The sequence below is a fragment of the Bufo gargarizans genome, chromosome 4 (genome assembly GCF_014858855.1).
Source record: "Bufo gargarizans isolate SCDJY-AF-19 chromosome 4, ASM1485885v1, whole genome shotgun sequence".
NCBI classification, from domain to species: domain Eukaryota; kingdom Metazoa; phylum Chordata; class Amphibia; order Anura; family Bufonidae; genus Bufo; species Bufo gargarizans.
The window spans coordinates 477,817,216-477,830,565 of record NC_058083.1 but is presented as its reverse complement, the minus strand read 5'-3'; the positions used below and the strand labels follow the sequence as shown (position 1 = coordinate 477,830,565).

The window sequence follows — 13,350 nt, the reverse complement described above, 5'->3', positions numbered from 1 at the left end:
CTCTTTAAACATTGGCTGGGGGTGCCCAGAGTTGGACCAACTAATCTGATGTCATCTATATTCTCCTCCCAGAAAAGCCCTTTAGGGTTTGTCCTTAGGAGAAGAAGCCTGTCCTGTTGTCTCTGGTCACATCATATATAAAGTATAACCCTGGGGAGAAAAAAAAAAAAAAAACACTCTGCCTGACACACAAAAAAATTCTTACCCAGGGGTTCAGTCCTCTTTCTAAGACCTCTTTAGATTCCTCTTAAAAGGAGTGTCACATTACAACAACTTATATCCTGTCCACAGGGATATGGGTATCTAATTGGTGTGGGTCCGACCACATGGATTGGTATTCCCCCAGTTTAAATGGAGAGGCAGGCACACATGCACGTCCGCCCCAATTTAACTCTATGGGACTACCAGAGTACAAGTGCTCAACTATCTCTGGCAGCCTCATAGGGTTGAATGGAGCGGCAGCACATATGGGTGTCACAGGCCCCCATTCTCATGATCGTCAGGGTCCCAGCGGTCAGGCCTCCGCCAGTCAGATACATATCCCCTATTCTGTGGACACGCCTTTAAGTATGACAGATGGCAGTCATATGGCTGTAATGCTGGTGAAAATACCTTCCAAGTCTCTTCAATAAGTACCTTCTCTGAGCTTCTCCTAAGGCATCTTATCCAGCCAGAGGGGCAAGGAACCTGAAACATTAGTCTACACCCAAGTTTCTGGTTTGGGTGATGTAAGCTAATTTGCATGCTTTTTCTCAATGGAGCAGTGCCTGAAAATAAGTCTCCAGACACCCACACGATCTCTGTGATGAGAACCAGTAGCCCTCCTGAACCGACAAGGCTCTCCACAATGACTAGAGGGAAGGCAAGGGAATAAAAATGGAGAGAGTGGAATATGACGAGTGACTTACCCCAGGCATTTGCCCTCCACCCATTATGGACCCTTGAGAAAGATGGCATGGCCGATGGGGTATTCCAGACTGCAACGTGTCACTGAAATCTTCGGTTTTTATCTACAACATAAAGCAATATAGTTACCAGGCAGAAGTCCTACGAAATGGTCTGTATGTGCAGGTGCTGATGCAGCAGCGACTGTATATCAAATATTTTTTGCTTCTAGTTTGACTTTGTTGCCAAATTAAATACCACCTCTCCGCGTGTTTTGATTGGGAAAATAGTTTAAGAAGACCACATATGTCTTACGGTGTGTTAAAAACTATGGACAACAAGGTCCAGAACAGGAGGAGCTGAGCAGATTGATATATAGTTTTATGGGAAAAGATTCAGTATCACTTGTAATTTATTCATTTAAATTCTATGCTAAAGTGTAGGGATCAGTGAATTCTAATGAACTGATTCGCCTCATTAGCAAGAGTTCTTCACCAGTGAGACGCCTGACATTTAGAAAGGCCCTGTACATTTCACGCTTGTGCCACCACTCTGAGTAGCGGCACAAAAGCAGAGGCTTAAAACCTAACACCAACAATGGCACCCTGAACCAACACTAGGCAGGAGGATTCCCAAAGCTAGGAAGTGCCTGATAGATAGAGAGATGCGCCCTTCTCATCACTGCACCGCCCTTCCAGGGGAGCGCCAGAAAGAGAGGACTGCTACCCTGAGTGACTACTATGCCTATTACTGCTACAACCGCTCCAATCCTCTCCACTCTCCTCTGCAGCTCGATGCACCTCCACTACTAGAGCAGCGACTGCACATGCACCCATATGCTTTTGGGTGGCCACGCATGAACAGTTGCTGCTCGTGAACTCCAACCATTGCCTCTGAGCTTGTGGTAGCTACCCAGAGCAGCTGTGCCGGCATGAGATTGACAGGGCTGGGAAAGATGTCGACCCTACTTAAGACTCCAGTGAGCAGTCCTATCACTTTCCACTGCTCCCTTAAAAGACCGTTGCTAGGACTTGTCTGTCTTCCTTTTAGTATAAACAGAAGACAGAGGGGCGGTCCTTCACACTGCATGCTTGCATCAGGCTTCAGAGTGAGGAGGCGTGTCTCTCAGTAATCCAATCTGATTGGCTGGCAGGGAGCTGCTGACTACAGCAAGTGTGTATGTGGAGTGAGGGAATGTAGTTTTGGCCTCAGAGAACTGGCAAAGGAGCCATCTTGAGAAGGTCCTCATATTGTAAATGTTTAAACAGCCGTAACTAAGGGAAAAACTCAAGGAAAACAGTGGTATGTGAAGAACCTAAAGATTGCTTTATGCATAATGCTGCTGAAACAGTAACATATGCAAAAAAAATTTTTTTATGAAAACATGACAGTTACCCTTCAAGAATAAACAGGGGTGCACAGCCAATGAGGCGATGTGAGGCGATTGTTTCAGGCGGCACCACCTAGGGAAAAGTGAGGGGCAGCAGCAGGGCAGTGGTTGGTGAGCGTTGCCATTGTGAAAGTGCTTATCTCTCGATATACAACTTCAATAATTAGAAGGCACTGTCTGTGTGCTATAAGTATTTTCAGGAGGATTATCCATTACTGTACTATAGTATGAGGGAGCACAGTGGGCACAGTATTGGGAGTAGCAGGATGGAAAAGTAGGAAACTAAGATGTCTGTGTGTTAAACTCTACAGAGACAAGAGTTGACTGAAAGAAGTCATCATGGCAGTCTGGTCCGAAAAGTGAAGATGAGTAGTAGATTTCTGGATGTAAGAAGTATGTGGCGCTGTATTACCCTGTATGTTTTGTAATGCTGCATGTAATGTTTTCTAAGTATGTATTTAACAGTAGAGCTGGATGGAAGGGGTTAGGTCGAGAATTTGGCAATGGGGTGGGCGCCATTTCAATTTTCGCCTCAGGTAGCAAAAAGGTTAGGTTCATCCCTGAGAATAAAGAAAAAGCCATACTCCCTCTAACTGATCCCCTGCAACTGTTGTTCTGATGCTGCTCCGGTCTGCGCTGGTCTCTGCTTCCTGAACCAGGCTCAACACAAAGAAAATGCCAAGAAAAGCCCACTCTGCCAATCATTGGCTGAGGCAGGTCACTGGTATGGCCAGTGATTGGCTGAGAAGGCATCTCCAGGCATTTTCTGAGTGGGGGTGAGTATGGCTTTTTTTAAAATCATTTTTAACCCTCTGTGACCATACTGTATACCAGTGGTCCCCATCCAGTGGCTCTGAACAGAATCAGAGGGAGCACTGAGTTGTGACCATCTTGACACTATTGCAGACAGATTTGAAAAGACTGCGGAAAACCAGTGAGCGCTGCAACCTATTCCCAGGCCAGGGTGGTCATGTTCATTGGTCAAGTGGCCTATTTGCAGCTTAGTCCCATTCAAGTGAATGGGTCTGGGCTGCAATACCAAGCACTGCCACTATACAATGTACAGTGCTGTGCTGTGGGTAGCCTCTTAAAACTGCTGATTGGAGGTGTGCCAGGAGTCGAATCCCCACCGATCAGCTATTGATGATCTATACTGAAAACAGGTCATCAATTTTTTATTCCCAGAAAACTACTTTAATAAAATGTGTTTTTTTGTTGTTGTTTGTTTTTAAGTGAGCCACCTGTTCAGTGAATCCAGTGCATAGAAAGCTTACATCCATCACAGCACGGCCAGAATGAATATGAGCTTCCAACGAAACCACAGATGAGAAAGTGTCAGAGAAGTCAACTAATGGGTTGTGCAGCTTGTGCTACCAGATAAATATCAGAATGGTTTGTGTCATTTTACCTGTATAATATATGTATGGTGTTTATATGCAGAAAATGATCTTCTGTGATTCCCATATGCTGTTAGCGCTATATGGCTGCACAGAAGAGGTTAATACTCAGTCCTGAAGCTGTTTACCAACAAGAAGGACTATGCCAAGAGTTCTCCACCCATTTCCCCAAGGAAATAGGACAAGACCCAGCTTGGAGAACTGCATTCCCTCCTCATCCACTATATTTCCTTGTAACGTAGAGGTTTCAGGAGAGACATGGAGCCAAAGTAAGCAAATAATGAAGACACAGTATGCTGTCGTGTGAGATGCATTATGAACAAACAGCTTGGTTTACCGTGGCATCGTTGGTTCTGTTTCTACAGGATCCATGATGGGTCCATTTATAACTGTTCTGTCATGGGTCCTTCAGGTCCCATTCACTTATAATGGATCTGTCAGGGCAGAACTTGACAGAATAGGACCATGGCAGTGAGTACAGAGGCTTAGGGTACGGCCACATGGTCAGGTTTCCAGCCTTAGGGTATGGCCACATGGTCAGGATTCCTGATACAGTTTTGGAAGCCAAAACCATGACCGGCGTATTGTCGAGTCGCTTACCTCTTAAACTCCCCCCCCCCCCAATAGTGACAGACTCAGCAAGTGGATTATATGGCCACAGCAGCCTTTTATTAATAACATAAATACAAATAAATATCATAAATACATAACTTAACCCTTGGCCTTCCCACCTGAAGGCCTCGCCCTAAAACCTTACCAAGCACCCATGAATGCCAACACGGGGAGAATCCTTGGAGCCCCATAAATGACAGATAACTGACCTCGCCCTCAGTTAAATTACCTCTAGCCGATAAACGCCAGCTCAGAGGCAGGAATCGGTAACCAAGGGCAACCAACTTGGGCTGCTACCCACCATATCACACCTTAAACCAGTACCTGTGGAGTCCAGAGCCTCCTTTGGCTCCCTCCCCACCACGCCAGAGCCACTCTAACCACCAACTCCAAGGACCCACCACCTCCACCAGGCCGCTATGACAAAGTTTACCCTCCAATCACTGCCGGACCATCCGTAATCCACTTGCTACCCCCGGGCTAACACCAACACTAAGAAACACTCAAGCACCCCCACCTAACCCAGGCAAACAGCCGCCAAAATAAAAATTAAAACAAAGGGGTGGGTGGGCAGGGGGTGCTGCCACACTGCTGTCCTCACAAAATGGCCCCTTTTCCCGCCCTTGCTATCCCTTTTATGCCCTTAGCCACACCTCCATCCCTTCCGTCACTATCCTTCCTCCTTAACCCTTCGTAATCCCGAATCCTCTCCCTCCAAGCCCCAGTCATGCCAGGCCTCCATCCAGCCTTGCAGCCCTGATTCCGGCCTGCACTGGAGTGAATTCAAAAAAGAGGAGGTCATACCTGCCCTTTATACTTTCTCTCCTTTTATGATCCACTCCTGATTTTGGCTTCCAAAACTGCATGTAGAAACCTGACCCTAAAGGTATGGCCATACAGAGCGGTCGTGTGGTGTTTAGGATGCCCCACGCTGTGATCAAGAACCGCGTAGCAAAATGGGCTGCGTCTGGCCCAAATTAAACTTAAGAGACCGCACCATTTAGCTGGTCTGCATTGTTAATGGGCGTGCGGTATTGCAGACTGGCTGAAACAGTGCGGTCTTATTAGTTTTAGTGCCGGTGTGGCCCATGATCCTAGCACAGCCGCGTTCCAAATGCTACACGACTGCACCGAGTGGTTGTTCCCTTAATAGTAAATAAATCACTCTACAAAGGTGGTAGGAACATCTGTTGGACTATGGAGGACTCCAAGAGAAATCAGGGGTGAAAGATTGAGAAGTGAAAAAAGGCGACATGGTTTGGACACATCTCGTGTCCTTCTTCATGGCCGCGAGGAAGGACACATGATGCACCATGATGATGTTTTTAATATAGAACAATAAAGAGGAGGGAGTAGTATGGAGAAGTGTGCTGGATGCATCTTTTTATTGGATTTGTGTAAATGAGGCTAAAACAGGTTTCACTACTCCTTGGGAATCAGCTGGTGAAATCGGGAAGTGACTATGATGGTGGTGAGCTGAATTGTCTTTTTTTATTTTTTATTTTTTCTTGCAACATGTGAAAGATTGAGAGGACAGGAGGGACCACAGCCATAGAGAAAATCATATTATATCATGTTAAAGTGGTTGTCTGGGATCAAAAAACATGGCCAAAAACAGCTCCACCCCTGTCCACAGGTTGAGTATGGTATTGCAGCTCTACCACACTGACTCCAATAGAGCTGAGCTGCAATACCAGACACAAATCATAGACAGGGGTGGCTCTGTGTTTTAGAAGAAAGCAGCCAGGTTTTCTAGTCCTGGACAACCCCTTTAATAGGATTTTCCAAGATTTGTTCAACAACTGTTTTTCAGAGAACTATAAGGCTACGTCTACATGACGACATTTGTCGCGCAACAGATAGGGCGCAACATTTTTCGCGCAACATTTTGTTGCACTAATGTCGCACGACAATTTTTATAATGGCAGTCTATGGTGTCGCACTGCAACATGCAACATGCTGCGACTGCGACGCAACAGTCGCCGAAAAATCCATCTCGAATGGATTTTCTGCGACTGTTGCGTCGCAGTCGCAGCATGTTGCATGTTGCAGTGAGACACCATAGACTGCCATTATAAAAATTGTTGCGCGACATTGGTGCAACAAAATGTTGCGCGACAAATGTCGTCGTCTAGACGTAGCCTAAAAGCAACTTTTCATTTGGCTTACTGTATTGATATTTCTTCCTAGGCCCTGTTGTGCATGTGACTGTACCTTCTCTTTCTTGTTCCCGTGATGGATGACTTCACCTACATTCATCACATGTAGTTTTCTCTGCAAACTAACTTGCGTATCATCAGTCACATGCCGTACATTCAGCTGGGTTACAAATACTGTATGTTAAAGGGTTTGTCTCATTACAACAACTTATCGATAGGTGTCTGATCACCGGGGGTCCGACTGCTGCATCCTCTACCAATCATCAGAATAGAGGCCAATGTTGCCCAGTTTGAATGGAATAGAGGACACACAAGCTGCCACTCCATTCAGCTGTAGGGGGCTGCGGGAGATAGGTGAGCGCCTGTACTGAGGTACCTGGTAGTCCAATACAGTTGAATATAGCTGCGGAAATGCATGTGTGTCTGCTGCTCCATTCAAACAGGAAACGTGGTCCCCTGTCCTTCACCAATCCACAATCCCCTGATACTGGATAATTTGTTCCAATGGGACAAACCCTTTAATAATGTTCGCACATTGAAGGAGGTCTAAGCGCCTGAAGCTTCAATCTATACTACCTTGCCAGGTTTAGTTTATGCTAGTTTTCTGGTGTAATTTATGTTAAAGAGGTTATCCCACAAAAAATATTCTACAGTTTTCAAACCAGCACCTTCATCTGAATTCTTCTGTAATTGCATGTATGTAATTAAAAATGTTGTATAGCCACTGAGTTATTATATAAAATGTATCTGTATAGCGCCACCTGCTGTTTGTTTTTTGCTTATTTCTTTGACCGGCTCACTGAGATGGCCGCACATGCTCAGTGATATCCTTCAACTGTCTCCTGAGCTGTGATAGGGAGAGCTGAGACACGCCCCCTGAGCTGTGATAGTGAGAGCTGAGACACGCCCCCTGAGCTGTGATAGGGAGAGCTGAGACACGCCCCCTGAGCTGTGATAGTGAGAGCTGAGACACGCCCCATGAGCTGTGATAGGGAGAGCTGAGACATGGCCCCTGAGCTGTGATAGGGAGAGCTGAGACACGCCCCCTGAGCTGTGATAGGGAGAGCTGAGACATGGCCGCTGAGCTGTGATAGGGAGAGCCGAGACACGCCCCCTGAGATGCAGCAGAGAAGACACTCCCCTTGAGCTGCCAGCTTGATATAAATCTAGCAGAGCAATGATTGTGGAGATCTCTGGATCCATGTCAGGTACAGGGCTGGTTCTAGCTTTGTTTGAAAGAGATGGTCATATATTATATGATGTCTAAATTTCATGTTTTACATTAGTCATGGGATAACCCCTTTAAGTCTGTTCTACCTGGTAGAAAGTGGTGATCATGGCGTACATAGCCAAACATTTTTATTTTTTTTTAAAAGGCAGCTTGTGCTCATATTTGCTTCTTTTTACACCAGAAAACAGGCATAAAAGCCTTAAAGAAGTTGTACAGGCAGTATATAGTGATAACCTATCCTCAGGATAAGAGCTCATTCACACGACCGTATGAATGGCTCCGCATCCGTAGTTCCATTCCGTGGCACTGCAAAAAAGATTTTGCGGACAAGCATAGGCATTTCTATAATGGTGCGCCCGTTTTGTTCCACAAATTGCAGAACGCACACGGTCGACATCTGTGTTTTGCAGATACACAATTGCAGATCGCAAAACACGGCGCAGTCGCCAGAATGAGCCCTAAGTCATCCATATCTGATCGGTGTGGGTCTGACAGACGGCACCCCTACCGATCAGCTGTTTGAAGAGGAGGCGGCGTTCCATGTGAGTGCTGCTTCCTGCTCATTACACTGCCCGTTGTCTTGGAAGTCTTGGTGGCGCAGTGTAATTACAAGTACTCACTCCACTTGAATGGACAGAGCACTTGTAATTAGACTGTGCCGCCTTGGCAAGGGAGACGATGGGCAGTGTAATGAGGCGAGGTGAGGCAATTGCACAAGGTAGGGACAAGTGGGAGGCAGCACAAAGGCTTTGGGCAATGAGTGCTTTCATTGTGGAAGCATTTATCTCTGCATATTCAACAGTATCTCTATATTAACCAGTGTGTTTTGTAGCACTATGGCTACATGCACACGAACGTTGTTTGTTTCCATGTCCATTCCGTGTTTTTTTTGCGGATAGGATGCGGACCCATTCATTTCAATGGGTCCGCAAAAAACGCGGACAGCACACCGTCTGCTGTCCGCATCAGTATGTCCGTTCCGTTGCCCCGCAAAAAAAATTGTGCATGTCCTATTTTTTTCGAGTTTGCGGACAAGGATAGGCATTATTACAATAGATCCGCAAAAATAACGTATCCGCAAAAAAAAAACGGATGCCATACGAACCACAAAACACATACGGTCATGTGCATGAGGCCTATATGTAATGTTTTTCAAGTATGCCTTTAACTGTAAGGCCTCTTTCACACTACCGTATGGCTATTTCAGTGTTTTGCGGTCGGTTTTTAACAGATCCGTTGTTCTGTTCCGTTTCTCCGTATGGCATATACAGTACACAGTAATTGCATAGAAAAAATTGGGCTGGGCATAACATTTTCAATAGATGGTTCCGCCAAATGGAACGGATACGGAAGACATACGGATGCATTTCCGTATGTGTTCTTTTTTTTGCAGACCCATTGACTTGAATGGAGCCACGGAACGTGATTTGTGGGCAAAAATAGGACATGTTCTATCTTTCAACGGAACGGAAAAACGGAATGCAAAAAAAACTATATAAGCCATACGTTCGTGTGAACTAGGCCTAAGGCTGGAGGGAAGCGGGTAGATTGAGAATTTGGCATGGGGGGGAGGGGGGGCGTCATTTCAGTTTTCGCCTCAGGTAGCAGAAAGGCTAGATGCACCCCTGATCATTAATATGTACTGCCTGCACAACCCCATTGAATGGCCGTGGTGCTGTGGCAGAAATCTGCGAATTTCTACTGCGTGAATGTACGCAGGAGTTCAGTCTGATGTGTGAACGTACCCTAACAATGTGTCCACAACAGAAATCACATTTCACTCAACATGTTCAAGCCTGTTGCTGCTTTGAAAGGAAACGCAAAACTATCTTGAATGGCTGGGATCATCTATGCAAATGACAATCCAAAAACATGTAAATAGGGTGTGCTCGCTATTGGGCATGACATGCTGCACTAGGTGGAAGAACAAGAGATACAAAGAGAAGTCAGCGAAAATACTGATTATCTGCTGCCTGTTGTCCATAAGTAATACTAATCCCCGAGCTTTCCTCTGACAGGTGACGGTTTGCAGTACTGTCTACAATGTCGGGCTCCTGTGCACAAGGAAGACATAGCAGAGCAGCCTCAAAGTTGGACAACTAAAGTAATACATGAAATGGGTGGAGATGTAATAACTATATCAGAGGTCAATACAGAGATCTCTCCAATGACCTAATTATACGTTGGACTGTAACCATAACAAGGGGACATCCTCTGGAGTGTAATAATATTACTGTTATGGAAATGGATCTGCAGGGCCACTGAACAGATTTTACTTAGGGCATCTCCTAAAGGCGTTGTCTAAGTGGCCCCCCTGGTCTTCACCCTTTACCCCTATACAGGGACCTGGACTCTGCTGCAGAGGAACCACCAGGCTGCTACCTCTTGGCGTAGTCTCTGTTCAATTGACTGTTGACCCACATGGTCAAGAGAAACCGGTGAGGAGCACCAAAATATCAGGCAAAACTGTAGTCTAGAAACAAACTGAGGTCAGGGCAGGATGCATAGGAGCAATCTAGTAAGAAGTCCGAAGGTCAGGGCAAGCAGCACGGGGTCAAAACAAGGACTAGGTGAAATCAGGTGGAGAAGTCAATACAACATAAGGGTGCATTCACATGACCGTATTTTTGGGTCCATATTCATTTCAATGGGGCTGCAAAAGATGCGGACAGCACACAATGTACTGTCCGCATCCGTAGATCCGTTCCGCGGCCCCGCAAAAAAGATAGAGCATGTCCTATTCTTGTCCGCAATTGTGGACAAGAATAGGCAGTTCTGTCATAGGGTCGGCTACATTCACACAGCCGGTATCCGTGCTATGAGGATCCGCAAATTCATGTGAATCATGTGGTCATGTGAATGTAGTCTTAGGGAAACAAGACAATGGCAGAACTTTGCAGAAAACAAGCTAACTAGAACCAATTGCTGAGACACCGTTCTACAGGTGAAGGTGTCTTAAATTCCCTGGAGAAGCTTCATGGGGTTGTCTCACTCCAACAAATGGCATTTACCATGTAGACAAAGTTAAAATAAGGCACTTACTAATGTATTGTGATTGGCCATATTGCCTGACTTGATAATCTATCATTCTGATTATACACTGCTCGTTTGCATGGTTACGACCACCCTGCAATCCAGCAGCAGTGGTCGTGCTTGCACAACATAAGAGAAAGCACTGGCCTCTCCAGTGGCTGGGACCATTAGAGCGCGCACAGCGCAGCAGCTCCCATCCCGGCCACCTTGTATCTGCGCTGTAAGGTGGTCATAACTCCTGGAAACAAGCATTATATAATGTGATGGAAAAATGAATCCAGCCAGCAAAGGAGACAATATGGACAATCACAATACATTAGTAAGTGCCTTGTATTAACTTTCTCTACATGATAAATGCAATTTGCTAAATTGAGAGAAGCCCTTTAAGGTGCATGCACACTGACCTTTCAGGAGATGAAGGAAGTGTGCAAACCCTACAGGAGGTGAGAAATAGAGCAGGCCTCAGCCTGCATGGAGCTTACGGAGCAGCACTGCTCTGGTGGATGGACCCGCCAGGTAAAATGAAAAGAAGGCACAGCAAATAAATCCGGAAGAGGAGACTCACCTGTCTGCTGAAATCTAGAGATTCTCTTGCAATACCTAGGATAAAAAACATGGACAACATAAGTAATTCACAGTCTAAAGACGCCCGAGTGGCTCCTTCCCTCCACAATTTCTTTGCGCAGGATCTATTCACCCATTGGTAATGAAACTGCCTTTTTTCATGAGGTTTGGGGGAATTTACTGGCAAAACTAAGACAATACAATGTGTGAATGTAGCCTTACAGGGGGTGTCTCATCTCAGACATTGTATCGCTAGGGTATGCCTCCTATTTCAAGTATGGGGGCCCCCGAAGTGAACAGAGAGCAGCCGCACTGAGCGTGCTCGCTCTGCTATTTTTGGAACTCCCATAGCGGTGAATGGAGGGAGGCCACTAGAGATGAGCGACGTTCTTGAAAATTCGATTCGGCTGCTTTGCCGAATAAAAAATAAAAATAAAATCTGTTTTGTGATAAATAACTTTGTTATGAAGTGTATTTCTTTGTAAGTAGTGCGTGCAATGACAGGGAACTGTACGGTCATTGTACCGCTCAGATGCCGCGTTTATCGCTGATTGCGGCATCTGATATTTATATTAAGGTCTATAATTTTTTTTAAAAAGCCTGACATCGTCATTTTGATTGAGGATCCAACACAAAATATAGCGACATCATTACGTCGGTGATGTATTTTGTGCGGGATCTTCAATCAAGATGGCGACGGCCAGCTCTTCCCGCTCAAACAGGCGAGTTATGATTTTATTTTTTATTTTTTTACCCCATTTCAGGTAAAATCGATTCGTTACCACGAAGCATGAGGAGATTCGGCTTCACAGTGAATCAAGTTTTCCCTGAAATTCGGATCTAAGTCCACTTTGCTCAACACTAGTGGCCTCACTTGCCCGCTGCGCTCTCGTTCGCTTTCAAGGCCGGTTCTGGAGATAGGAGAAGGTCTCAGAGGTGGAGCCCGCACCTATCTGACAATGATGACACATCCTATTGATATGTCAGAGATGGAGCACCCCCTTTAATCAGCTGGGTCCCTGTTAGTTGTGCCTACACCTGTGCGCGCCTCATCGAAGTGAACCGCTCTACTCTGCTCTACACCTTTGTCTGCGCAGTGGTGGGCAACCTGTGATCCTCCAGCTCTGACATGGTAAAGGACTTCTCCCGGGTAGACATATTGATGACCGATCTATTTGCACGGTTCATTTAGTGTTCTTTGAAGGGCACCATGTGAGAAGAATGAATGGTAAACTGCTGAATGATTTGGCTTATTTGTTGGCTCTTTACAAGACGAAGCAAGGAGTTTATCTACAGCCTTATGTCCACCACTCCTACACAACGACCCTGCTCAGGTTAAGCAGGACGGGTTATCTAATGTTTTATTTGTGAATGGCCAAAGCCAATAATATTCATGGGGTCATTTATCAAACTGCTGTCAAGTAGAACTGGCTTAGTTGTCCATAGCAACCAATCAGATTCCTCCTTACATCTTCCAAAGGAGCTGTGAAAAATGAAAGGTGGAATCTGATTGGTTGCTATGGACAACTAAGCCAGTTCTACTTTACAAGGTATATATATATCAATCCAGTGGCTCACCTTCCTGTATTTCGGGATCAAGGTGCACCTAATACCAAATAATTGTGTATAATGTCATATAGATTGTAATGGCGGGCACTCTATCATCTAGCATCACAGGGTGAGCAATCTACATTACACAGGTTATTATATCATTTCAATCATTTATTACCCCACATAGCAACTAAAACTGTTCATAGAACACTAATTGATATTGAAATATAAAAATAGCAATATACTGTCCACTCTGTCTAAATCCCCAAAAAAGTAAAACATGATTATTCCATAAATATCAGTTCATGTCCTTGTATCTCTCTCAGCCGTATTGATGAATTATCCTCAATAATATAGTGCACAAGTACAAATATATATATTAAAAAGCAACAACAATATGTAAAATTAAATTGTAAAATAAATAAAGAATAGAAAAATAGAAGATAAAAAAGGTGTCCTTTTTATATCAATATCTCCTTTTGATATCAAATCACTGTTTATATTCCATATGGATACGTTCACGATCTC

The 13,350-nt window shown here is 45.0% G+C and overlaps 1 protein-coding gene across 2 annotated transcripts in view; it reads right to left on the bottom strand.

Moving 5' to 3' along the window:
• The window catches only part of POU2F3 (POU class 2 homeobox 3), a 149,081-nt gene that overhangs the window by 32,921 nt on the left and 102,810 nt on the right, over positions 1 to 13,350 (bottom strand). For both annotated transcript variants that reach the window (XM_044290109.1, XM_044290110.1), the window contains exons 3-4: positions 11,273 to 11,307; positions 909 to 1,010 (exon numbers count right to left, since the gene is read on the bottom strand). In XM_044290109.1, coding sequence (XP_044146044.1) covers positions 909 to 1,010; positions 11,273 to 11,307 — 137 coding nt within the window. The remainder of the gene's footprint in view (positions 1 to 908; positions 1,011 to 11,272; positions 11,308 to 13,350) is intronic.